General features: G+C 40.0%; 1 protein-coding gene and 1 pseudogene across 1 annotated transcript; both read right to left on the bottom strand.

Annotated features, from left to right (window-relative positions):
• Positions 1–1,664: 1,664 nt before the first annotated feature.
• Positions 1,665–8,013, bottom strand: vrtn (vertebrae development associated). Its single transcript, XM_085373363.1, has 2 exons — positions 7,702–8,013; positions 1,665–3,410 (listed from the first exon to the last, which is right to left on the bottom strand). The coding sequence occupies exons 1-2, from the start codon at positions 8,011–8,013 to the stop codon at positions 1,665–1,667; spliced, it is 2,058 nt and encodes a 685-aa protein (XP_085229489.1).
• Positions 8,014–16,007: 7,994 nt separating this feature from the next.
• LOC146616897 (uncharacterized) lies at positions 16,008–26,443 on the bottom strand (annotated as a pseudogene).
• Between the last annotated feature and the right edge of the window lie 669 nt (positions 26,444–27,112).

Raw genomic sequence — 27,112 nt, 5'->3', positions numbered from 1 at the left:
TCTTCCATATGTTTGCAGTAAACAAGGGGTGGTTTTAATGCTTTGCACCAGGTAACCCGTGTTCATGAGCTGACATAAAGCACTGCACTTCTTAGGTTCATATGCAGTTAAAAGAAGCAAAACCTGTGCTGAGAAGAAAAACAAAACATGCCAGCATTCTTAACTGTACACTTTTCAGACGTAACAAAAAACAAATGCTCAGGTCAAATTTAGACTAAATTTATTATGGGGAATCCATAGGGTGCACAATACAAAAGAGTAGCTTATGAAAAGAAATCTTCACAGATATTTTACTGATGTAGGTAGTTCTAAAATTGTGTGCACAACGGCACGTCTTCATACATTCAATTTTTAGCTTGTTTGGTTTTTTTTTCTTTTTTTTTTTTTTTCACAAAATTAGATTCAGTTAAAAACAAAAAAAACAACAACAATAAAATAATAAAATACTCTGAAGTACATACTCAGAGTGTGTATCACATTCTCATTGCTATGGATGTCAGATACTGCCACAAATCACTGGTGTGCCAAAAATATGCACAAGATGTCAAGAGAAAAGTGTCACCCTAAATGGAAACCTCCTCCGATTTGGTCTGTTAAACATGATTTTTTAGCCTACAGGAACCTTTTTAAGGTGGCCATTTAATCCAAGAATGTCAAGATCATTTCCTCTAAATCTAACCCAGTAGTTAAATGGAGTGGAAAAGGAGTCAAGGTCTTCTGGTTGACAAACCAGTGCTGATTTACACCACTGTAACTCCTGCCTCAAATGATGCATGGAGGCACGAGGTGAAAAGGACACCATGTGGATGTTTCTGCAGTATCACTGGCCTATTGATAACATGGCAGTAACTGACATGCTGGGAGATGGAACTAGATGGTGTAATGACTCAAGTAATACATCCAACAGTGTACTGGTACTATTAACTACTAAGTTCCTAAACAAAAGTCAAGCCAGCATGTCAAAATCTTAAGATCATTTAAAAACTACCTAAATTGTCAGCTCACCAATTCGCTCGCTAATTTGTAGTACAAAAAAATAAAAATACACAACAACAACAACAACCTGAAAGGAAAATGCAACCCTGTTTTTTTATAACGAAAAGTAATCTTATCTGAAAACTAACACTGTTGTTTACATTCAAAGAAATAAAAAAAAATTTAAATTTTTTTTTTAAAAAAATCATTAAATCCCCAGGCCAATTACAACGAAAAACTTACACTTAAGCATTAAGAATTAAAGAAAATAAAAAAGTTAAAGAAAAATAAGGACACCCGAATTATATAGTGGGGATGGGGATTAAAGGAGAATGTAGGAGATGCAGGTTCAAACAAAATGACACAAAACAAAAGCTTTGAACTGCCTTTTGCCTGGAGGGTAACATGCATGGTTTGAATGGACCCACAGCTCAGTTTCTTTTCACACATGTGCATGTGCAAATGTCCAGGAGGGAGGAATGACCTACTGGGGTGGTACTGGGGGGAGGAAAGGACAGAATGCATTTAAATGCTAAGCCCATGTATACAATCTTTTAGAACATTAGAACATAAGGCAACAATGTGTAGGTAGTTTGTTTAGAACAAAACGCTGCGGTATGAACGTGACATAGACTAGCAGAGCTTTCATTTTGCTCCTGAATGCCAATTTTTAAGTGGCACAAAAGCTTTTAAGCGTGAATTAGTGACACCCCGTGATGCAAGGCTCGCTTCCACATGTAGTAGGTCGAGCGAGGGGTGAACGGGAAGTAGGACCTGAATTCTTTAAATGTGGGGAAGGATTTCTCCTCAAAGCGCTGCTGTAGGAAGAGCTTGGCCTTTGCCTTAAAGTTGGCCAGAGTCACAACATCCATCGGAAACATCGACTCACCTACAGGTGCCTTTCTGTGAAGGATGTGGGTGGGGACAAAGGGGGGCATGGTGGGCCTTTCTAGAAATTTAGGGGTCTCAACAACTGGGGCTACATGCTGACTCTCCACCCTGCTTTCAGTGGTCTGGTTTTCTGTACCTGTGCTCTCCAGCGTCTTGAGGACATTGGCCTCTGTGTTCTGGGTGACCATTTTCTTTTTGTGGTTCTGGCTACTACGCCACAGCCAGTAGAGGCAAGTTGACATGGAGGGGAATTTCATCTTAAACTTTGCCAGGGACCATTTGGCCTTCTGGACGTGCAACTTTGCAGCTTCTCTGAGCTGTTTTTTGCTTATATATGCAAGCCTGTAGCTTCTGTGTTTTTGTCTGTAGATCCTCATCCTTGCCAAAACAGGCTGGCTGACATTGCGCAGCTCTGGTGACAGACTTTTGGGGCTTTGACTCTTGTCTGAGCTATCCTCACTGCTGCCAGTGCTGCCTTTGTACCCTCTGTTGAACAGCATGGCTTCTCTTCTCCAGTTGTAGTAGGTTGATCTTGAGATTCCTGGAAAATTTCTTTTAAAGATTCTGAAGGGCAAGGATGCGTTCATGGCAATGCAATTTTGCAGGCAGCGCTTAGCTTCCTGCATATGTGCAACATTGTGAGCACGTTCTGCATCCAGCTTGCCAAGGTTGAGGCCAAACATACCGGCAACGCTATCATTAGGATCCAGCTCATCCTGCTTTGCATCAGGTGATGACCAGGCTTCCTGCTCTGTGCTATCTCCTGAACTCGTCTCCCCAGTGGAAGAGGTGGTGGAGAATTTTCCTCCAGATTTCATGAGCTCATGCTTCCAGTTGTAATAAGATGACCTAGAGATCTCGGGGAAGAACTGTTTAAACAGGTGCAAAGGGATGAGCTTGCCTGATAAGTAGCAAGCTTGCAAGAAATGTTTAGCCTCATACCTGGCGGCTGACTTTTTGCAGTGTTCCTGCGTCTGCCTCTTCCAACGATAGAAGGTTCTCTTGGTGATGTTGTACTTGTCTTTCAGACTGGGATAAGAAAGCTGGGGGTCCTGAATTTGCTCGTCACTCTTAATGGCTGACACACTCTGTGTGTTGTTAGGGCTTTCAAATGTAAGGTCATTTGTGCGGACTAATGCCACAAAATGATTGGGTCTGAATGATGATTCGGACTGCAACTCACCAGACCACATAATGTGGATGGTTTGGGGCTCAAAGTCTTTGGGGCAGGTCCTCGGGCGTATGATTCTGTTATAATAGGGCCTGATTTTCAGATTGAACATGGGGTAGATTGAGTAGATGTTGAACTGAAGAACTGATGACAGGGCGTACACATGCCACATGTTAGCATAGGTGCCAGGGAAGCAGGAAGCTTTAACATCTGCATCAAAGATGGCCTCCAATACTGTTCCAGGCAGTTTTACCATGTCCTCAGACTCTTCAGCACACAGACTGAAGCGAACAGCCTGCAGCATCATTTTAGAATCTATCATCCCAGACAAGTAGTATCTCTTCCACAGCGCCATTTCCACTGTGGTTCGTACCTGTGAGGGACAACAACAGGGACAAAGAAAATTTTTGTTGTTGTGCTTCTGTTCACCAATTTTAAAATTCAAGTGTAGACTTTCAACTTTAATTCATGGGGCCATTTTGCATTAACTGCTGATGAATTGCAATTTTTATACGTAGTCCCCATTTTCACAGGCTCAAAACTATTTGGATAATGAACTGACAAGTACTTCGATGGCCATGTGAGTTTTTTTGCTTGTTATTTCATGACAAATGGCAGATATAATTTTGGAAGTATTTTTCATTTTGACTGTAATTTTAAATATGACACACAAAAGACATGTCAGTACAAGTGAGAGAGGCTAGTTTTGGGCTGAAGGAAAATAAAAGGAGTGACCAAATCAACAATCTGGTCTATTCTTTACAAGAATAAATGTACTGCTTGGCTCAGAAATACCAAAAGGCTTCTAAAGCCTGTATTATACACAGTTACGGACATTGTTAGCTGGCGACCCAGCAACCAACCAGTCATTCACGTTATACTTCTTTGAAGTCCTGGGTTCATGCATAGTTGGTAGACTGTTATGTAAATTCTCCACTGACGAGTCTGTGCAATCACAAAAAATAGGCAGGCACGCAGACATCCACATAGACCATTGCTCTAACTGTCTGATGACAAAATGAAAATGAATGTATGAATGAGAAGTATGATCCCCACCTAAAAGACCCTGCATAGCGTCAACTTGCTAACGGAGATTTGATTTGTTAATCCTGATATTAGAGAACTTCCCTTTTTTTGCATGAAGCAAGCCTTAAGGTTTGGTCACATATCTATGGGGCGCCGTTTGTAAAGTGAAATATGCTGAAATTAACGGCAACATTTTTCCACATTTAGCTCAAAACAAGTCATTTTTTACAACATTTAGTAAAATATTTGTAACTTTTCATATTTAAAACAGGATTTTAAATGTTAAATATTCAATCTAAATGTTAAATGTTAAATCTAAATGTTAAATGTTAAATGTAAATATTATATTTAAATCTAAATGTTAAATCTAAATGCTAAATGTTAATAATAATAATAATAATAATAATAATAATAATAATAATAATAATAATAATAATGGACTGGATTTATATAGCGCTTTTCAAGGCACCCAAAGCGCTTTACAATGCCACTATTCATTCACTCTCACATTCACACACTGGTGGAGGTAAGCTATGGTTGTAGCCACAGCTGCCCTGGGGCAGACTGACAGAAGCGAGGCTGCCATATCATATCGCGCCATCGGCCTAAATGTTTAGGCTAACATGCAAATTTATTGCACGGATCAGCGGAAATACCAAAATAAAAGCTTTCCGAAAACCACCGGTGCAAAAGTGTGCCGGTAGTGGTCAGACACGTTCTCACTCCCAAAGCATAATCATTTTCGCTAGGTGACAAATTGTCAACATTTTATGCTTTCGGGTACCCAACACGTTCCTAAATTACGGCATCGGAAAAAGGAGAGCACATGAGAACCGTTTGGACTCAATCTACACGTTTGTTCATTTTCTAAAAATCGCTTTGGGAAACACTATTTTACGTCATTTAACTGCTAGTAAAGGTTAAGAATAAGGTTATAGTTAGGGATAAGGTTATGTTTAGGGCTGGAACGTCTATTATGGCGAGACCATCATTCCACTGGAATTCAGCCATAACCCGGCACGGATCAATGACTGTATAAAAGTCATTTATACATTTATACAGTCATTGGCACGGACCATGAGAAAGCACGTCCGGCGATTTAGCTGAAAACATCGGAAGATCCGTTTCGTCGGCCATCCAAAGGTTCAGCAGTAGTGCACTCTTAGCAGCTGCAGTCTCCACTTCACAATCGCTGCAGCACATGTCCAGCGATCGTAGGCAAGAAGTGAAGCAGCACATGGCGGGGAGAAGTGAGGAGGAGAACAGACACAATTTTGCACCGGAGGTTTTCGGGAAGCTTTTATTTTGGTATTTCCGTTGATTCGTACAATAAATTTGCATATTAGCCTAAACATTTAGGTTTAACATTTAAATTTAACATTTAGATTTAATATTTAACATTTGATGAAAAGTTACAAATATTTTACTAAATGTTGTAAAAAATTACTCGAAAAAACATGTTTTTGTAAGGTTTTGAGCTAAATGTGGAAAAATGTTGCCGTTAATTTCAGCATGTTTCACTTTACAAACGGCGCCCCATACATATCCTGGTCACTCACTCTGAACCTTAACCGAAACCCCAAACTGCTTAGCTTATATCCTTTAAAAAAAAATGACAAGACATTTAAGGACCACTCGTTTCTTATGAAGCTTCTGATATGATCCATGCCACATGAACTCATCCTCAGTTTGGAATAAAAGCTATACTTCTTTAGAGTTCTCTCACTGCGTGGACATTAGGACTGCTAGCAGTCAATACCCTTACACTGAAGCACAAGAGACACTGATTAACAGTCATTCCTCCTGCTGCACAGATTAAATATTCTTTTCACAGTTGGCATCATATGATTGAGATGATTGAGAGCATTTCTGAGTGAGGATGATTGTGGTTCTTACTCCAGGATGTTTAAGAATTTAAGAAGTGGTCTTTTAAATACAGACTGCATTCACAGTCGATTTGTTCTGACAGCATCATATATTGAAATGATTTCACAATGAAAATTAGTTGCTAAATGCAGACGAGACTAAAGTTTGAGAGTACAAAAGATCTGAAAATGTTGTGCTGACATTGATGCAATGCTGACACCTTTGCAGGTGCAAGTGGAAAACATGATTAGTGGGGGGGGGGAATGCCATTTGCAATTTTTTTTAAAAAAAAAGATCAGTAAAATTGTAGGTTTTTATCTTCAAACTTTTTTGAGATACCCATGCTCATTGCTTCATATTTCAATCTGAAAAGAAAGAGGCCTGAGAGTAGGTGGACAGGTCTTTTAAAAAATATATCTAGAAATGTAGTTGACATATCATTGTATATGTCAAATTTTTAAATACAAAATTTCTGGCAAGTTGGAGGTTGTTTTAACAGAGATGTTCTAAAAACATGATGATTTGAGATGGAATAACCTGATCCCTATTCGCTAATAATGTTGATGATTTTAAATCATGCATTCAATATATGACTGAAGTGCACAATTTCAAGTGGTTTTATAAGAAAAATTGGAGGACATTTCTAGGAATTACAGCCATTTTAATATATATAGTCCCCCATTTTTAAAGGCTCAAAATTGATTGGACACTTGACTGACAAGCAGTTCCATGGCCAGGTAATGTCTTTTTAATTGTTATTTCAATTGAGGGGACATAATAACTGAAAATTGATTCAAAGTGTTAAATTACATTTTACAGATTTTCACTCTAATTTTAAATTCGACATCCAAAGACATGTCAGGGCAAGTGAACAAGCACACCAGTCAGCTCTGCAACACACACACAAAAAAAATATCCCAAAGATCACAGAAGGCAACTAAAAGTACAAAATGAGAGAATTATTTGAGTGTTAAGAAAAACCAGGTTGAGCATTTCTAATGAAATCAAGAACACTCTTAAGGAGCTTGCCACATCATTTTAAAAGTATATAAAAGAGATACATTAATGTCAATATGAAAGGTTTACAGTGAGGTGCAAAGCACTGGTTACACTGAAGAACAAAGGGGCCATATTAGACTAAAACAATCTATCAAACCCTGCACCTAGTTGAGATGAACGTGTATCAATATGATGGGAAAAAAAAAAACAACCTCCCATTATATGTCAGACACAGTGGCAGCGTTATGGCCTGGGAGTGTACAGCTGCTAGTGTAACAGAGTCCCTACAGGATCACCTCTGAAGTGAAGCTGATCAGAGTGCTTCAAAGTGCAAAAAAATGATGACCCCCCCAAAAAATTCCAAAAGTAACACAAAAGTGTATCAAGGAAAGGAAGAAATTAGATATTTTTCCACCGGTCAAGTCAGTCACCAGGTCACAGAACATGTGTTTCAGTGATGGAAGATAAAACAAAAGACAGATAAACCCACAAAAAAGGCCTAGCAGCACATCTCAAGGGAGGAACTCCAGCACTTGGTGGTCCATGTGTTCTAGACTTCAGGAAGTCACAGCAAATTATTTTTATCCAGTGATTAAAGACAATCCTTATATTTAACATTACATAGCTTTGCTAATTAAATTAAATGAATGAAATGAGGCTGTGTATAGAAATGACTGTAGTTCTTAAATGTTTTCCCTTCCACGAAAACCAGGGGTAACCTTTTTGAACCAAGGCAGTAGATTTAGACCATTAGCGCACACGATCCTGCTTACCTGTAGCTCCAAGCTCAGTCCAGTGTTGCCCACTAACAGCAAGCTGATTGCATCAAACAGTAAGTTGCCTTCTCCATCACAGTTTAGAGGCAGGAGGCCCCTGGGTGCATCAGCTGGGTACAAACCATGAGCGGCATCGTCAACTCCTGCCCACTCAGGGAAATCCTGACAGGTGGTCTTGGGCAGCTGAAAGGCAGCGAGGACTTGCTCCACCTTCTGGGCCACTTTGGTCACTGCATCTAGGCCAGGGCTCTCTGTGGCCTCCTGGAGCTCTCCCAGAGCAGACAGCATGACCTCGTCCCTCTGAACCATACCTGTGGATCACACCAGAGATGCAAGGAAGGAGGAGGAGATAAGACCTAAAGGAAGAACAGTGGGGGGAGAGAACAATTCCAGATCCCAGGAAAACTGAAGATTATTTGAGATTTAATTATTTAAACTGTTAAATAAAATATGACCGGTAAATCTTATCCCAATGCCTTTATCACAAGTAAACTACATTACTGAGATTACTGTGGCTGAAACATGTAAAAGCAACAACTACAACAACTTTAATCCTGAATTACCAAATGCTGTTAGTAACAAATAACTCCACACCACCTCCTCCTTAATTAAGGAAAGGCTAACCTGGAAATTAAAGCATGTCTCTACTACTCATCTGAGCGAGTGTTATTGAAATGTAAAATTATTGTGTTTTCAGCAGAAGCGCAGCGTATTCACGTGATAAAATGTTGATTATCAATTATAAAATTAAAGCGAGCCCAAAACATTGCTAGAAGCTCTCACCTGCAGCTAACAGGCCTGACCCCTCCTACACTGAAGCGAGGGGGTCAGCACAGGTACGATACAGTTACATTACAAACACTAAAATCTCCTAATGCGTCAAAGCTAAACCAAAATAAAACTGGATTAAACTAAGCAGGTCCTATGCATCTGTGAAATAACACCTTTTAATTATTGAAAGTTTCATAAAACGTTATGTTTAAAATTTAGATATAGTCCCGTTAATTGAAAGAAGAACAACAAAAAAAAAAACCACTTTGTTTTAACTCAAATGAGTGCATCACACTTCCGTAAATTTACAGGTCGCCTAATAAAAATGCAATCAACAAAAAGTCTGTAAAATTGGCCTGGGTCATAGTGGCCCGTGATGAATATTATTTTTGTTTTTATTAAAATAGAGAAATTGTTAGCTACATTATTTAAAGGACAAAAAGAAAGAAAGAAAAGAAATCTGAACAATTTCAAAGTCATTACCTAGTATATGGCTCAATTTGCGCTGCGTCATGGCCTGTTTGTTTTGGGGGTTTTATTTACCCGTGTTTTTGTTTTCTGCCAACGCTTATTGATTACTTAAAAAAAAAACATACCACTGACGCCTTCTTAGTCACCAAAAAAAACCCAAAAAACCCCCCCAAAAAAAAAAAAACCCTGAACGAACGCCGAACAGTAACTCCACATCACAACCCAAAACAATGATGGAAGCCATTATCTTTCTTACCTGAGCGCCTAGTGACCTAAGATGAGTATCAATGAAAACCACGTACTCTTACTGGTATCTTACTGGAGGGTTTCACAGATCATAGATTGCTTTCACGCTGCGAGTGTTTTAGTCCATTGCGTCCGTTTAACCTCTGGGAGTCCTGTTCTCCGGTGTGCAGTTGAGATGTGGACATCGATTAACGACACCTCCCTTCAGGAAACAGTCCACGGACGACCCTGGACGCCTCTCGCCGTCCCTCCCCGCGAAACACCTCCTCCTTTTCTCGTCTTCCCCGCCTGCTCCTCCTTACGTCGTGCCAGGGTCAATTTCAAAGTGAAGTGTTAACAGGAGCAAATGTGTTAGGGGCCATAAGAAGAAGGTACTTGTAGTTTTTTTTTTTCCTCAACGCGTTTTGGCTTGTTTTTGTTCACACTGAAAAGTTCATTTTCAAGGTTATTTGTCAAGTGCTTTCGGGTTAAGAGAGCAGCAGGGCCCCATTTTTGCTTCATTAACTGACCAACCTTACGTTTATGCTGCATAAAAATACACGTTGTCAGTTTATTTTTTTATTATATTTTTTTCCACTCAGAAGACTACAAATCAGTTTTAGGTTGTCCAGGGTAGACAGTAGTGTAAGTGCTACTTAGTTATTGAAGTGGATATGTGTAGACAGGGTGTTGACATGAGAGGAGAAAAAGGCTCCAGAAGCCCAGGTCAACTTGTTTCTATACTGTATCACTTCTAACACCTCCTCTCCTGCCTTTTGCAGGATTTCAGGGATCAAGGCCTTTTGTTCCACACACACAGAGACACCCCCCCCACACACACACACACACACAATCCCAGTGACTCTACCCTAACCCCCCACAGCTGGAGGACACCCTCTCTGGAGGACTTTTTTTTAAACCTCCAAAACTCCCCCATTGCATCCACACACCAGGGGACAAGAGCATTTGTCCCCTGGTGTGTGGATGCACACACCAGGGGACACACCAAAGATCTGTGCACTCCAAGTTCTGAGCAGACTCACTGGTGCCTGAGTTCACCGGGGTTCAAGGCTTTGGTCTGAAGCTTATCAGCTAATTGGTCAATGTGTGAATGTGGTTGCTTGTGTGGGGGGTTTACAGTAGAATGGGTACATTTTACACTTTGGTTTGTATAGTTAACACTGCAAATAATGCATACAAACACCCACTTGTTAAAAAGTGCAGCTCTAGGTGTGTGGACAATTTCTTTTCCTTTAGATTTGCATCCATTGTCTTAGTTTAAAGTCTAAAAACATGTGGACATCCACAGAAAGGGTTCACTAAAATGTAGATTTTGAAAGATGATCACTATGGTGATGCAGAAATCACAAAGTGAAACAGGCAAAGAAGCTTTTAAATACGCCGCCATATTTATTTATTTTTTTGGCCTGAATAATCTATAGAAGGAACTGAAACTGTCAGATCTGGATACTACAAGGAAGTTTACCCATATGGAAAAGAAATAGTAAAAACTTATAAAAGACTTGCATAAGATGTGGGCTACTTCATATAGTGAATCATATCAGGCTTATATGATTTACTCATGAAAGTGGCCACTTTCTCATTACTTTTATATATTGTTTTAGTAAGTATCCAAAACATACACGTTTCATTTATATAATTTTTCAAGGGATCTTACATCTGTTTTCACTCTTGTATGCTATCATACAAGTTTCACACAAGACAGATACAAACTTTGTAAGATTTATATATACCTTTTCCATATGGGTAGGTTGGTTTCAAAAGCTTGAGAACATAGTTCTTTTGGCCAATAAAGCTACTCTGAAATTCATTTGAAACTGAATCTTGTTTTTCCATAAGATTGCATATGAGTTGGATTTTGTCTTCCCTAGGTTGTACAGTGTGGCAGTGCCATTTTGGCAAGGTCCATCTAGAAATGGTGATTTTTGATCTCAGGAAGGCTCCACTTGGATGAATAGAGTGTGAGAGACCACACACCACACACATCATTACAAATTTGACTGAAAAGTACATTTTATGTAGTTCTAGTTCAGTAACATTTTAAAACATCTTCATGTCTGCTCTTAAATTTCATCTGTACTTTAGTGGCTTTCAGGCAATTGGCAGAAAAGGTACTCTATCCATCTTCACTTCTTGCATTCCTATGTTTGACATTAAAATAATCGTACGTCTTCAGAATCTGATAAAGATATTTGCTTCTACTTAACATTGTATGGAATAAGTGCCTTTAGCCAATTCCAGTGAGGCTCCTCATGTGTATTCATGCCACCTTTCTTGTCAGTGTTTGTCTTTACCATCTCCTCAACCCCCGCAGACTCCTGGCTTTAGCCTTAGGTGTGTAGATTAGCTGTGCTGCGTTGCGCTGTGAACACAGTAGTGGGCTGGCTGCAAGTATTTAAAATGTAAATAGGGCAGCACCAGGACCGGCTCCAGGAATTTCTTACCTGCTGTGGATGCATGTCTGTGTGTAAGTGCGAGAAAGAAGGGACAGAGCTTTAGATTGCATCTAACATTGCACTCTATACAAATTTAATTAACATTCATGGCACAAATTGCTGAATGGTCAGTTTCTTGTACTCCATCACTTGCATGAACATGCGACTCTGCTAAACGATTCAGTTAGACTTGTTGTGCTTGTTGTGCTTTTTATGTGTTATCAATCCAGTGTTTTGTTTGTGTACATGTGCTTCAGTTTCTTCCCAGTTACTCCACCTGGTTTGCAGAGCAATTAATTCAATTTAACAAGTACTACAATTTGCATAGGAGTGGCCAAACATGGAACTGATTTGCCTAAATCTAAATATTTTAAAATATTTAAAAAATTCAGTTTTCAGTGTTTTTGAACTTGAGATTGTACAGCCAGATAATTCTGGAACTTAACATATAAAGCATACAGTGATTAACAAGTTATTTGACCACCACAAAATGTATCGTTTACATGTTGGAACAGCTCAGTACTGTGTTTTATGTGTTATGCTTCTGTAATGGTTAATCCACCAATATGCCCAGGCTCTTTAACCAAATTGTTGTTCTTATTGTTAAAATATAATTACTGTTGCTATCAATGAATTTTTAAAAAAAATATTGTTTAAAAAGCACATTATTATCTTTGATTAAGTTTTTTACTTGCATTCCTAAACATAAAAATTAGTTTTAGAGGTTGAATGTGTTGAATGTGCTGGTTTAAAAACATCTACTTACATCTCTTCAACTTTCTTCTTTTTCTTATCTCACTTCTTGCCTCATTTTCTTATCACTGATCCTACTGCCCAGCTGAAAGTTGCAAAAATTTCTTATTCCGGGTGTCTTTCTTTTGTTGCACTACCTAAATACCCTTGCCATTGTTTAACATTAACATGTGTATTTCCTATGCTGACTGACCTGTTTGGAGCTTGTCTACTGTCCCATTTCAAGGGATTCTTGTGTGGTAGTACACAGTAGTTGATATATTAAATCTTGGTGATTTCTCACTGCTCATCATTTAAGAGCTCAGCCCCTACAAATGAACTCAGTGGATTTTTTACTAGCTTTTCTTTTCTTTTCTAATAATCACCCAAGGGTTTTTATAACATCCAGACTTGCTCCAGACTGGCTGTTATAATACTGTAGGACAAAGTTAAATTTGATTTGTTCTGCTAGCTGCATCCTTTTTTAACTGATACTTTTTTCAACAAACCTATCTTTTTGCTGGATAGCTTTCTTTACCTGACCGTTTGTTGTTCCCTACGGAGCCACAGTGGCATTTCTAATGCCTCAAGCATATACTGGTGTTGTTTTCATTGCCCCTAAGCAAATCCTCAGAGACAAGCCTGAATAATATTCAGGTGTGACGATGCCGACTTGGCTGCTGAACCATACCCCACACATTGATTTCCTTTTTGCCCAGACAATCTATGCATGCACATATATTTTAATATTGCAGTATCAGCTTCTCGTTCTTGCCCCACCACATAACCCATGACATTACTGCCGTTCTAACTGTATTACTCATATGCAGTGCATGCCGACTTTTATTAGTGATTTTTTTTTTCACATTTAGAATCTAATTCAGTTCCCCATGTTTCCACTTTCCACCAATTTGTCCACTTTCCTATCATTTTTTAAAAAATGATATCTTCAGTATATTATTCCATTATATAAAGTATTAACCTCATTCAGTGCAGTTTGATCATCAAACTCTTATTTCTCACCACTGCACACGGTTTCCACATCAGATAACACTGTAGCTGCTGCCTGTTAATTAACCTGGGCAGAAGAGGTGGTCCAGGGTGGAGCCTGCTTTGAAGAAGAGGCCCAAGAAAAGAACTAAAGCATGAGACTTGACAAACAGCATTTGGGGGTGGGGAGGTCTTTTTGTAATGAATTCTAGTCATTGTCTGTAGTTTTCCCCTTTTTGCTTGTAGACCAGTGCATTTCCTATATGCTGTTTTTGTTAAGTCAGTTAGACGTGGGTAGGCAGAAAATCTCTTTGTCCAGAGGAAACCAAAATTTGCAATTGCCACTGTCACTTCCTATACTGCGAACCAGGTGTCATCACCAAATCTCTCAAGTTAATAGCGACCATCCATGTCAGAGTATGACTCTGACCTAAAGCACAATTATCATCCATCTGAACCATGTTTGTAATCTTATCATCTGTGTATTTTAGATTTAAACACACTTTTGCACCTTAAATTTTAAACCTTAAATTACATTTACATGTTTAGGAAATACACAGAAGAAAAATCACTGGATTAAAACTTCAATCTCAAAAGGAAGCAGATCTTTTTTAATATATCAAACACATCAATGCTGAGAATATAGTGATATATAAAGGGAGTGCAAAATTATTAGGCAAGTTGTATTTTTGAGGAATAATTTTATTATTGAACAACAACGATGTTCTCAATGAACCCAAAAAACTCATTAATATCAAAGCTGAATGTTTTTGGAAGTAGTTTTTAGTTTGTTTTTAGTTTTAGCTATTTTAGGGGGATATCTGTGTGTGCAGGTGACTATTACTGTGCACAATTATTAGGCAACTTAACCATAACACAAATATATACCCATTTCAATTATTTATTTTTACCAGTGAAACCAATATAACATCTCCACATTCACAAATATACATTTCTGACATTCAAAAACAAAACAAAAACAAATCAGCGACCAATATAGCCACCTTTCTTTGCAAGGACACTCAAAAGCCTGCCATCCATGGATTCTGTCAGTGTTTTGATCTGTTCACCATCAACATTGCATGCAGCAGCAACCACAGCCTCCCAGACACTGTTCAGAGAGGTGTACTGTTTTCCCTCCTTGTAAATCTCACATTTGATGATGGACCACAGGTTCTCAATGGGGTTCAGATCAGTTGAACAAGGAGGCCATGTCACTAGTTTTTCTTCTTTTATACCCTTTCTTGCCAGCCACGCTGTGGAGTACTTGGACGCGTGTGATGGAGCATTGTCCTGCATGAAAATCATGTTTTTCTTGAAGGATGCAGACTTCTTCCTGTACCACTGCTTGAAGAAGGTGTCTTCCAGAAACTGGCAGTAGGACTGGGAGTTGAGCTTGACTCCATCCTCAACCCGAAAAGGCCCCACAAGTTCATCTTTGATGATACCAGCCCAAACCAGTACTCCACCTCCACCTTGCTGGCGTCTGAGTCGGACTGGAGCTCTCTGCCCTTTACCAATCCAGCCACGGGCCCATCCATCTGACCCATCAAGACTCACTCTCATTTCATCAGTCCATAAAACCTTAGAAAAACCAGTCTTGAGATATTTCTTGGCCCAGTCTTGACGTTTCAGCTTGTGTTTCTTGTTCAGTGGTGGTCGTCTTTCAGCCTTTCTTACCTTGGCCATGTCTCTGAGTATTGCACACCTTGTGCTTTTGGGCACTCCAGTGATGTTGCAGCTCTGAAATATGGCCAAACTGGTGGCAAGTGGCATCTTGGCAGCTGCACGCTTGACTTTTCTCAGTTCATGGGCAGTTATTTTGCGCCTTGGTTTTTCCACACGCTTCTTGCGACCCTGTTGACTATTTTGAATGAAACGCTTGATTGTTCGATGATCACGCTTCAGAAGCTTTGCAATTTTGAGACTGCTGCATCCCTCTGCAAGATATCTCACTATTTTTGACTTTTCTGAGCCTGTCAAGTCCTTCTTTTGACCCATTTTGCCAAAGGAAAGGACGTTGCCTAATAATTATGCACACCTGATATAGGGTGTTGATGTCATTAGACCACACCCCTTCTCATTACAGAGATGCACATCACCTAATATGCTTAATTGGTTGTAGGCTTTCGAGTCTATACAGCTTGGAGTAAGACAACATGCATGAAGAGGATGATGTGGACAAAATACTCATTTGCCTAATAATTCTGCACTCCCTGTAGTGATATTAAACACATGGCAAAGGTTTTCTTTTGTTTTGTACAGCATGCTTTTTGTGTTTGACACAGGTGTATTGTGTGGATTCGCACTCTTGAACCCACAGTGTGTCTTAGACTGCAGAGAGATTATTGTCTGCATGCATCACATCATCTACATTCATCACCTAAACAAATAGACAAATAGACATATTTATTCACTTTAAAAGCAGGTTAGCAGTTTACATTCTTTGAAGACCTACATTGATGGAAGTAATTGCGTTAGATGGGTCATTAAGTAACTGAATTCCTACAAAAATAAATAAATAAAAAACACATGCATTCATATTATTGATATGATTGCATGTATTGTGTCCTTTGAGGTCTGAAAATAGAGATTAGGTACTTTTTAAATGTTGAAATAATGTTCTGCAATGATGAGACATGTTCTTTAACACCACATCTAATCTTAAAGAATAAGAGTTAGAAAATAAGCAATGCTGATATAGTGTCTTGGTCTATTTCAGCTTTACTAGGTTTTATCATCACTATTATAATCGGACCACTTCTAACTAGCTCTCTTTAATTGGGTCTCTTTAAGCGAAGTATGAAAAATAATTTAAACAGATTTCTGCCAAAAAATAAATAAATAAAAGTGAAATACACTGGTTGTCTTTTGCTGTACTTGGGATGATGCTCACAGGTGTCTGAGCTGGTAAAAGCAATGTTTACAATGCCCAAATGGTGGTTTTAGAAAAAAACAACAACTTCAAAATAATATATAGATCTTGCTGGATTATCTGAAATATGTAAATGAGGATTATAAATTCACCTATGCAAAACAAACCTTTTTTTTTATTGTATATGAATAAGAATAAATCTGTACTTAGAGGTTCAGGTTCTTGATCCACGATGAAGCCTCTTTCTCTCCCTTTCAGTGCTACAAAAATACATTTGTTATTATCTTTTCTTTTACTTTCAGTATGTCAGAGTCTACTGCAGGGTTAACAGTTAAACAAACCTGACACCCTGACCCACAGCTCCACTGACATTTTGGCTTGCTCATCCACAATCATCCAGCACCTGAATTTCTTGTTTTGGGGACTTTGAAGAGTGACAGTCAGAGTTATATCACAAGCAGTCTGCTGCTTAATCTGATACTGAGCGTCCTCTTGTATTTGAGCACCAGTTTCATGCACCCACGTCTGAATGATCAGCTTTTGTTGCTGTTTATATCAATGTTTTTGCTTTGGGTAGGTGAACAGAATATTCTGTAGTGACAATGTTTCATCGGGCATGAGGTTATGAGAGAAACAAGAAAATGTGTTAATTGCATAGATTCGTTACTCAGGGCTTTCTTGTTATTATCCTACAAAAAGGCTTTCATGTTGCTAGTGGATTGGATTAACGGAGATGTTCGCGCGGCACGGAACACCGCCTTTGCCTCCGCGAACACATCGGACTACAAACACGCACATTACCAACTCCGGAAGACGATCAAAGCAGCCAAACGTGAGTACAGGGACAGGGTGGAGCAACAGTTTGACAACCCTCGGAGTATGTGGCAGGGACTAAACACGATCACAGACTTTAGAGGGAAAACCAGCACACCGCAGACCACGGCCTCTCTGTGTGAGGATCTAAACGTATTCTACGCTAGATTCGACACAGCGAACACCATGAGACCGGACAGTGTGCGCACCGCGGATGACGTCAGTGCGCACACTGTGTCTGAGGAGGATGTGCGGAAGTGCTTCAGGAAGGTGAACGCACGCAAAGCTACTGGTCCGGACGGGATTCCCGGCCGCGTCCTCAGGTCATGCGCGGCTCAGCTGGCTGGAGTGTTCACGCACATCTTCAACCTCTCCCTCTCTCTGTCTGTAGTCCCAGCCTGCTTCAAAATGGCCACCATCGTCCCTGTACCCAAATCCTCCACCATCTCCTCATTGAACGACTGGCGACCTGTAGCCCTGACCCCCATCGTAAGCAAATGCTTCGAGAAGCTGGTCAGGGACTTCATCTGCTCTGCACTACCCGACTCACTGGACCCTCTACAGTTTGCATACCGCCACAACAGGTCCACTGATGATGCCATAGCCCTGACACTACACACTGCCCTGTCACACCTGGAGAAGAGAGACACGTATGTGAGGATGCTGTTTGTAGATTACAGCTCAGCATTCAATACCATCGTTCCCTCGAAGCTGGACAGGAAACTGCAGGATCTAGGACTGAGCAGCTCCCTCTGCAGCTGGATCCTTAGCTTCCTGTCTGACAGACGCCAGGTGGTCAGACTGGGCAGCATCACCTCATCCCCCATCACACTGAACACTGGTGCTCCACAGGGGTGTGTACTGAGCCCTCTCCTGTACTCACTCTACACCTACGACTGCACAGCCACTAACAGCTCCAACATCATTGTGAAGTTTGCGGACGACACTACAGTGGTGGGTCTTATCACCAACGGTGATGAGACGGCTTACAGGGAGGAGGTCAGCGCCCTGACCCACTGGTGTCAAGACAACCATCTCACCCTCAACGTCGCAAAGACAAAGGAGTTGATAGTGGACTTCCGGAGGTGCAGAGAAGTACACACCCCCATCACCATCAACGGCGCTGCTGTGGAGAGAGTGAGCAGCTTCCGGTTCCTTGGAGTACATCTGGCTGAGGATCTTACGTGGTCAGTACACACAAACAAAACAGTGAAGAAGGCGCAGCAGCGCCTCTTCTTTCTCAGGAGACTGAAAAGATTCGGCATGAGCCCCCGCATCCTCAGGACCTTCTATCACTGTGCCATTGAGAGCATCCTCACTGGATGCATCACCACCTGGTATGGCAACAGCACCGCCTACAACTGCAAAGCTCTCCAGCGAGTAGTGCGGTGCTCTGAACGGATAATTGGAGGTGAGCTTCCCTCCCTCCAAGACATCTACAGGAAGCGCTGCCTGAGGAAAGCGGGGAGGATCATCAAGGACTCCAGTCACCCCAGCCATAAACTGTTCAGACTGCTTCCATCAGGAAGGAGGTTCTGCAGCATCCGGTCCCGTACCAGCAGACTGAGAGACAGCTTTTTCCATCAGGCCATCAGACTGCTGAACACGTCATAGACACCTCAGCTTCACTACTGGAACTTCAACATTATGCACTCCACACTGTATATAAATGCCACTTGTTTTGCACATATTCAACTCTGTATATTTTATATATTATTATTATTTTTTTTTTTTTTTTTATTATTTTTTTTTTTTTTTTACTATTTAATTTGTAAAAATGTGTATACACACACACACACACACACACACACACACACACACACACACACACACACACACGTAGGAAAATATTTAGTATACACATCCAGAAATGCATACACTATTATATATTGTACATATATTTATTAGTTTCAGGTTGGCCATTCTTGTATTTTGCTCGTTTGTGTTGTTGTGTTTGCACATCTCTGTTGCTTGTGGGGCTCGCACACAAGAATTTCACTCGCATGTGCTGTGCCAGTGTGCCTGCACATGTGATGTGACAATAAAAGTGATTTGATTGATTTGATTGATTAGTGCTTGCTGATGTGAGGAGAGTGACAGTGGTGATGTCCAGCATCTTTCACAGTGAGATCTTTGATTCTCAGAATGCATTTTGACTCATCATCCTATGATATAGATGCCTGGATGACTCCGTTTGGTAGTACAGCATTGTAATCAGTTTCTATTTTTGTGCCAAGATTTTATACAGTGAGGAAGCAGATAAAATCTTTTGCACATGGAAATGTAATATTATAAACTCGTTCTTAAAATATTGAACAATCTTTCCCAGTTACACCTGTGGAAAGAGGAACAAGAGGCTCTAAGATCCTGGAAATAAAAGATTAGATTATCAGACTGAGATAGCATGATGAGACTGGGTTCATTTGTCTCTCATTCTACAGTGGGGCAAAAAAGTATTTAGTCAGCCACCGATTGTGCAAGTTCCCCCACCTAAAATGATGACAGAGGTCAGTAATTTGCACCAGAGGTACACTTCAACTGTGAGAGACAAAATGTGAAAAAAAAATCCATGAATTCACATGGTAGGATTTGTAAAGAATTTATTCATAAATCAGGGTGGAAAATAAGTATTTGGTCACCTCAAACAAGGAAAATCTCTGGCTCTCACAGACCTGTAACGTCTCTGTAAGAAGCTTTTCTGTCCCCCACTCGTTACCTGTATGAATGGCACCTGTTTGAACTCATCATCTGTATAAGACACCTGTCCACAGCCTCAAACAGTCAGACTCCAAACTCCGCCATGGCCAAGACCAAAGAGCTTTCGAAGGACACCAGGAAAAGTATTGCAGACCTGCACCAGACTGGGAAGAGTGAATCTACAATAGGCAAGCAGCTTGGTGTGAAAAAATCAACCGTGGGAGCAATCATCAGAAAATGGAAGACATACAAGACCACTGATAATCTCCCTCGATCTGGGGCTCCACGCAAGATCTCATCCCGTGGGGTCAAAATGATCATGAGAACGGTGAGCAAAGATCCCAGAACCACACGGGGGGACCTGGTGAATGACCTGCAGAGAGCTGGGACCAAAGTAACAAAGGTCACCATCAGTAACACACTACAACGGCAGGGAATCAAATCCCGCAGTGCCAGACGTGTTCCGCTGCTGAAGCCAGTGCATGTCCAGGCCCGTCTGAAGTTTGCCAGAGAGCACATGGATGATACAGCAGAGGATTGGGAGAATGTCATGTGGTCAGATGAAACCAAAGTAGAACTTTTTGGTATAAACTCAACTCGTCGTGTTTGGAGGAAGAAGAATACTGAGTTGCATCCCAAGAACACCATACCTACTGTGAAGCATGGGGGTGGAAACATCATGCTATGGGGCTGTTTTTCTGCCAAGGGGACAGGACGACTGATCCGTGTTAAGGACAGAATGAATGGGGCCATGTATCGTGAGATTTTGAGCCAAAACCTCCTTCCATCAGTGAGAACTTTGAAGATGAAACGAGGCTGGGTCTTCCAACATGACAATGATCCAAAACACACCGCCCGGGCAACAAAGGAGTGGCTCCGTAAGAAGCATTTGAAAGTCCTGGAGTGGCCTAGCCAGTCTCCAGACCTCAACCCCATAGAAAATCTGTGGCGGGAGTTGAAAGTCCGTGTTGCTCGGCGACAGCCCCAAAACATCACTGCTCTCGAGAAGATCTGCATGGAGGAATGGGCCAAAATACCAGCTACTGTGTGTGCAAACCTGGTAAAGACCTATAGTAAACGTTTGACCTCTGTTATTGCCAACAAAGGTTATGTTACAAAGTATTGAGTTGTATTTTTGTTATTATTATTATTATTATTATTATTATTATTATTATTTATTGTCATTGTCAAAGAACAATGAAATTGCGTTTGGGGCTTCCGTACAACCCGTAAAAAAAACAAAAAAAACAGCAGCAGGTGGAAAAGGTGGCGCGCAGGGTGATGTTGGTCCCGCAGGATACTGTGCACCCTCCTCAGACAGCAAGTGGGGAAGATATTACTAATCTCTGGCAGAATTGTTCCAATAATTCTGCCAGCTTCTTTCACCACCCGCTGGAGTGCTTGCTGGTCGGCCTTGGTGCAGCTGGGGAACCACACTAGAAATCCATGCGTCAGGACACTGCTGATGGCACAGTTATAGAAGTTCAACATCAGAGGTCTGGGAATGTGTGCGCTCCGTACACAGCAAATCCAGCATGTCCAAATTAACACTGTCGGATTTGATTTCAACACTATTAAAGTGTCTATATGGGTCCACACCAGAGAGTGTTAATTTAACTCTTTTTGGAGGGTTGGTACGTTAACTCTGATTTAGTGTTAAACACCAAATCTGTCTGGAGTTGATAATTTAACACTTGGTGTTAAGAGTTTATATATTAACTCTCAAAGAGTATTTTAGTTTAACTACGTAAGAGTTATCTTCTAATTCATTCTAAAAAGCGGGAATTTTACTGTTCTGAACTTCTAGAAATTTCTTTTGGAAATAAACATTTACTAAAAAGACGCAATGGTTTTTGAAAAACATTTATTCTGAACTGTGCACCACAATTTCAAATCATTTTCTGAAAGATGTAACAGTGTACATATTCTCACTTTCATTAGAATTTTGTTTATCAAAAGGTCTGACATGGTAAATGCAAATAACAGCATTCTCATCACTTATTTCTTCAATACAATATGCATGTCCTTCATTCATCCTTTGTGGAACTTCAACGCACTTCTGCTCTCCCCCATATTCCATCTTTACAGGCATATCCTGTGCGGAGATTGAATAACAATTAGTTGACACTAATTAATGGCACAAATAATCCAGTAAACAATTGCAGCACAGTAAAAAAAAAAAAAGGAATCCTCTTTGAGACATTACTTGTGTAAAGTATTTTCCCCAAAAGACAAGGACACAGGCAACAGGTAATACTGAACTAAATGTAAAACCTCAACCTTTTTAATTTTTACCTAAACCGTGTGCACAAAACTCTGGAGGGATCTATGCTAACGTAGAATCCAGTCAGGATGCCTGCTACTGCTGTTTGCTCGTTTTTTTTTTTATGGGAGATCGTTTTCAGGCTTCAAGCAGCACCATTATACCAACATTTCACATTCTAGACATTGTTTTAGGTGTATTTGACCAAAAGTTTGACTGAAAATTCACATCCAAGCTTTTTTTCAAGGCTGTGGTATTTGCCCGCAAACAATACCTTTCAGCTAGCTAAAACAGAATATTATGCTATCACCGAGCAACATGGCTAATGCCTTTCACACAGCTTTGTCTCAACTCCAAAGAGCCACAGAAGTAAAAGCTAATAATAATAATTGAAACAATCTTTGAAAAAATGACTTACCAAGCATGGCAAACAACTCAAATATGTAGAGCAAAATGTTCTGAAATGGCTTCACTTCAGCTTCGATTGGAGCCGTGCTGGGGGCGGAGTCTGTCAATTTACTCTATTGGTGTCATAGCCTCTGTAGGAGTTCAGAGTTAAGAGGTCAAGAGTTAATGTTTCCATTGTAACACCTCCAGATTTGACAGAGAAACGCTCATTTTTAACACTCGATTTTAACTACTATCATTTTACACCTCAGAGTTACATTAAAAGAATGTGACTCTACTTAGAGTAAAATTAACTCTACTTTTGCAAGAAGACTCTTAACACCAAAACATTTAACACTTTTGAATTTGCTGTGTAGTCTCCTCAGGTAGTAGAGGCGCTGTTGGGCCTTCCGTGCAACTAAGGTGATATGGTTGCCCCAGGACAGGTCCTCGGTCACAGTTACCCCCAAGAATTTAAAACTGCTCACCCTCTCCACCGCCTCACTGCCAATGAAGAGAGGCAGATGGTTGTTATGACCCTTCCTCCGGAAATCTACAATGATCTCTTTGGTCTTTTTGGTGTTTAAGACCAAGTTATTGTCGTGGCACCATGACTCTAGTTGTTGCACCTCTGTCCTGTAGTTTGTCTCATCGTTGTTGGATATAAGTCCGAGCACTGTGGTGTCATCGGCAAACTTAACAATGAGATTGGACGCGCAGGAGGAAATACAGTCATGGGTGAAGAGAGTGTATAGCAGAGGGCTCAGAACACACCCCTGAGGGGCACCGGTGTTGACCACAAGGGTGGAAGAGGTGTTCTTACCCACTCTGACACTCTGTCTGCGGTTAGTGAGGAAGTCCACAATCCAGTTGCACAGAGAGGAGTTGAGTCCCAGTTGGTGGAGTTTGGGACGGAGTTTATATGGCCGGATGGTATTAAAAGCCGAGCTGTAGTCTACAAAGAGGAGCCGTGCATAGGTGTTCCTGTGTTCCAAGTGCTTCAATAATGTGTGCAGCACTATGGCGATCGCATCCTCAGTTGACCGGTTCTCCCTGTATGCAAACTGGTGCGGGTCCAGAGATGGTGGAAAAGCAGCTCTGATGTGTTATTGACCAAATACTTATTTTCCACCCTAATTTATGAATAAATTCTTTACAAATCCTACCATGTGGATTCATGGATTTTTTTTTTTCACATTCTGTCTCTCACAGTTGAAGTGTACCTCTGGTGCAAATTACTGACCTCTGTCATCATTTTAGGTGGGGGAACTTGCACAATCGGTGGCTGACTAAATACTTTTTTGCCCCACTGTATGTGTTCTGATCAAAGATAAAAGCAGCAGCCACATAATAATATGACATTACCAACCATCCCGTGTGTGAATCTATTCACGAAAAATTCAGGTTTACTGTCATTGCGCTTCAACTGAAATTGAATTCAGTAGAACGCTGTAATACAGCCTTTTTTCTAATTTCTGAACATTTACATTTAATTTAGTGTGTTCAGTACCTATATAGTATATAAATACTTTATGAGTACAGGAGAAGAATGGATTAACAGGTGGAGATAAAAGAAATAAAATTATACTCTGCACAATTTGGCTTTCCTTGGTAATGGATGTAATCCATGCAGTTGGATTATCTAAGCACTAAGATTCTCTTATCCTAACTTTTTATGAATTCTGGTTCACACTTGAACTCATGACAGTGTCGACTGAGGTCAATAAAAATGAAAACATCCAAGGTTTTTGTTTTGTTTTGTGTTTTTAACTATAACATCACAAGTGTGCATTTTGTGTGTTTTATTTTGTATTCAATTTTGTGTCTTTAGTTGTTTTGCTTCCCTTGTTACTCTTAAACTGTGGCTTTCATTTAGTTTTATGTATTTGTTTATTGTTTTTATGTCCATGGTGTAAGTAGATCTGTTCTGGATAAAAAAAATATGCAAATACCTTTAATATGAAATTATATATTTCTACCACATTCTACTTAACTATCAAGTAAATAAATATACAGATGTTATTCTGTAATGCTGTATTAGTGCTAGTTTTTATCAGCCATTGGTTTGGTTTTGTTAAACAGATGTGACAAAACTGTTTATGATGGTTTACTACAGTGTAACTATTTGCACACATGCCTTGTTCAAGTTTTAGCTCCTCATCCACAACCTTGTGTCGCCCTCAGTGTCAGACAGTTAGTTCAACTTCTCTTCTTGTTGTTATCCTAAGATGTAATTTTCCCTGCATTTGGTAATCGGTTAGAGTTTAGATATAGTTTGAAAAACAATGTGAAAGTTTAAATGAAAATATCCATCACTGCATGATTTATGTGTCATTTATAGTGTAACACTCGGGCATTAAAGTGGACTGGAGGGATTTGAAACAGCGTTTTAAGTGCTGATGTCGATAAGTTGTGGTCGTGGCACTTCAGCATCCAACTACCACTGCAGAAGAGGAGCGAGTGCAAGCAGAGCAACAAATATCAGGAAAACACACAAACTTTCTGCAGAGTTTATTGCACAATGTGTCTGCTAGCTAAAGGAACAGATGCTGGATTTATAGAGGTGCAAAGTAATGAAGTACAAATACTTCATTACTATACCTAAGGAGAATTTCCAGGTATCTGTACTTTACTTGAGTATTTAATTTTAATTTTACTCCCTATATTTTTACACAAATATCTGTAGCTTCTACTCTTTACACTTTAGGTTTAACACATTTTCAGGATGTTTTTATTGAAGGATTGAGCCTTGGTGGTTCCTGTGTAGTTCCTGAACATCTTAATCAGTTTCCTCATAAAAGGATGAAAGTCTGGCCCTATAACCTTGGCAAAGTTACATCCAAATAACTTCTAATTGCAATTGTTTAAACTGATGATCTTGGAATTTACAGTTGTTTAGAAATGAAAGGGACCTTTTCTAACTTGTTTGCCTTAGATCTTCACAGAGTTCCTTGCACTTTCTTATTGTTCTGGTCAAACCAGTCCTTTTTCATGCTAGCAAAGAGACGCTACAACTTGTACTCAATCACGATCACTAAAAAGTTAATATGCATCAGCCCTGTCAACTTTATTGACTTTGTTGAACCTTCAGCAGGGCTGGAATGCCACAAAAATTGGCCCTGGCATTTTGACTAGAGACCGGCCCACCAGGCATTATAGGAAAAACAATAAAAAGGCTTTGAATGAAAAAAACAAAACAAAAAAAAAAACAGTCTTGTTGGCATATATGTATGATTTCTATACATTTTACATCAGATAATTATTTAATAAAAGCTAGACATTTTAAATAAGAATAAGAAAGAAAAGTATTTCTTTGTGCCCCACTTTCCCTGTTAATGCCCTACCTGCCCCCCTGACAAAACTCTGCTAGACCCGCCCCTGCACAGTTACTAGCTGTCAGCTACTTAAGAAGGACAAACAACACCTTAAGAAGGTGTTGTTTGTCTCTCAGAAACAGTTCATAACTTCCCTTCAACTCATTCATGTCACCTAAAAGATAAACCTGTTTCTCCATCACCTGCTCAGCTCAGTAAGGACATCTCCTGGTTTCATCTTCATATTTTCCTCTCACAAGACATCAAAACCGATACTAGGACCAGCAGCGTTTACAGACATGGCTCCAGCAAACATCAGCTGATACTAGAAAGTAATATAAAATAAATTCTAACAACAGCTTATCAAACTTAAACGTGTTGTTTAGCGCGATATCCGCTGGTTTCCTCTTTCTGACGCAAAGTGGGCGATAAACAAACAAAACACGGGACTTGCGTCAGAAAAGCCGATCAGCTGATCATTGATCAGTAGCAACAGGAGAGGGAGGGGAAAGACTGAGAGAAGAAGACACAGAATAATTCAAGCACTGTCTTTTTTTCATTCTAGCTGAAGTACGGGACAAATCACGTTCCTTTTCACCTCCACACTATTTTCTTCTGTTTGACTGTGATAAGACTGCTTTCAGCGCCCTTGCCCAAGCAAGGGGGAGGGTGTATCCGACCTCCTTGCCCAATCCACCACATTTCATTGTTTATACCGCTACAAAAAAAATCACCATCGGCCCATCGGGCAATTGCCCGGAATTTTCCACGGCCAGTCTAGCTGTGACCTTCAGCATCACTTATTAAAGATTTAGGGGAGGATTTGTATATATTTGAGCCCGCATGTATACTCTTGATCTATTGTGGATTAGAGAAATCCCAAAATAAATTTGTGCACCCAATTCTCGTTTTTTAGTTTTTCTGGAAAAAAGAACAATTCAAAGAAATTTAAAAAGAAAACATTCACGCACAGATGAGTGGATGTAAACTTCTCAAAACAAAGGTAGGTTGTCATCTAGTGACGAGTCAGTGTAAATGCAGGTTGTTGTCGTTGTTTTTTAATTCAACACTGAAGCCTGAAAGAATGTGTAATGTATTTGTTGTTGTATTTAATGTAGTAGTATTTCAACTACACTTTGATCAAATCGGGTTTGGCCCTTGAAATCTATATCTCCAACTCAAGTAAAGAAGAGGTGTGATTATTACTGTTCAGAAATGTGCTAATCGCAGAGCTACAGACACACAAGCAGTATTGTCTGATTGTCAGGAATCTATTATTGTAGGGTCTTTACCTTACAGTATAAAGTATCTTGAGGTGACTGTTGGTGTGAAGTAAAGATGAAAAACTGCATTGACTAAGAAGACTGAGATAAAAGAAACAAGCAACTATTGAAATTATTTTTATTTACCCAGT

Source organism: Diplotaxodon limnothrissa, linkage group LG15 (genome assembly GCF_057381915.1).
Source record: "Diplotaxodon limnothrissa isolate DT_005_m linkage group LG15, D_limnothrissa_male_GT1.1, whole genome shotgun sequence".
Taxonomy (NCBI): Eukaryota; Metazoa; Chordata; class Actinopteri; order Cichliformes; family Cichlidae; genus Diplotaxodon; species Diplotaxodon limnothrissa.
This window is presented reverse-complemented; position numbering and strand designations above follow the sequence as displayed.

What these genes read in the sequence shown, in the direction of transcription:
- vrtn (XM_085373363.1), bottom strand. Translation starts at nt 8,013, where the DNA reads ATGGTTCAGAGGGACGAGGTCATGCTGTCTGCTCTGGGAGAGCTCCAG. An exon ending in GACTGAGCTTGGAGCTACAG is followed by an intron (nt 3,411 to 7,701) that starts GTAAGCAGGATC and finishes TGTCCCTCACAG; the next exon opens with GTACGAACCACAGTGGAAAT.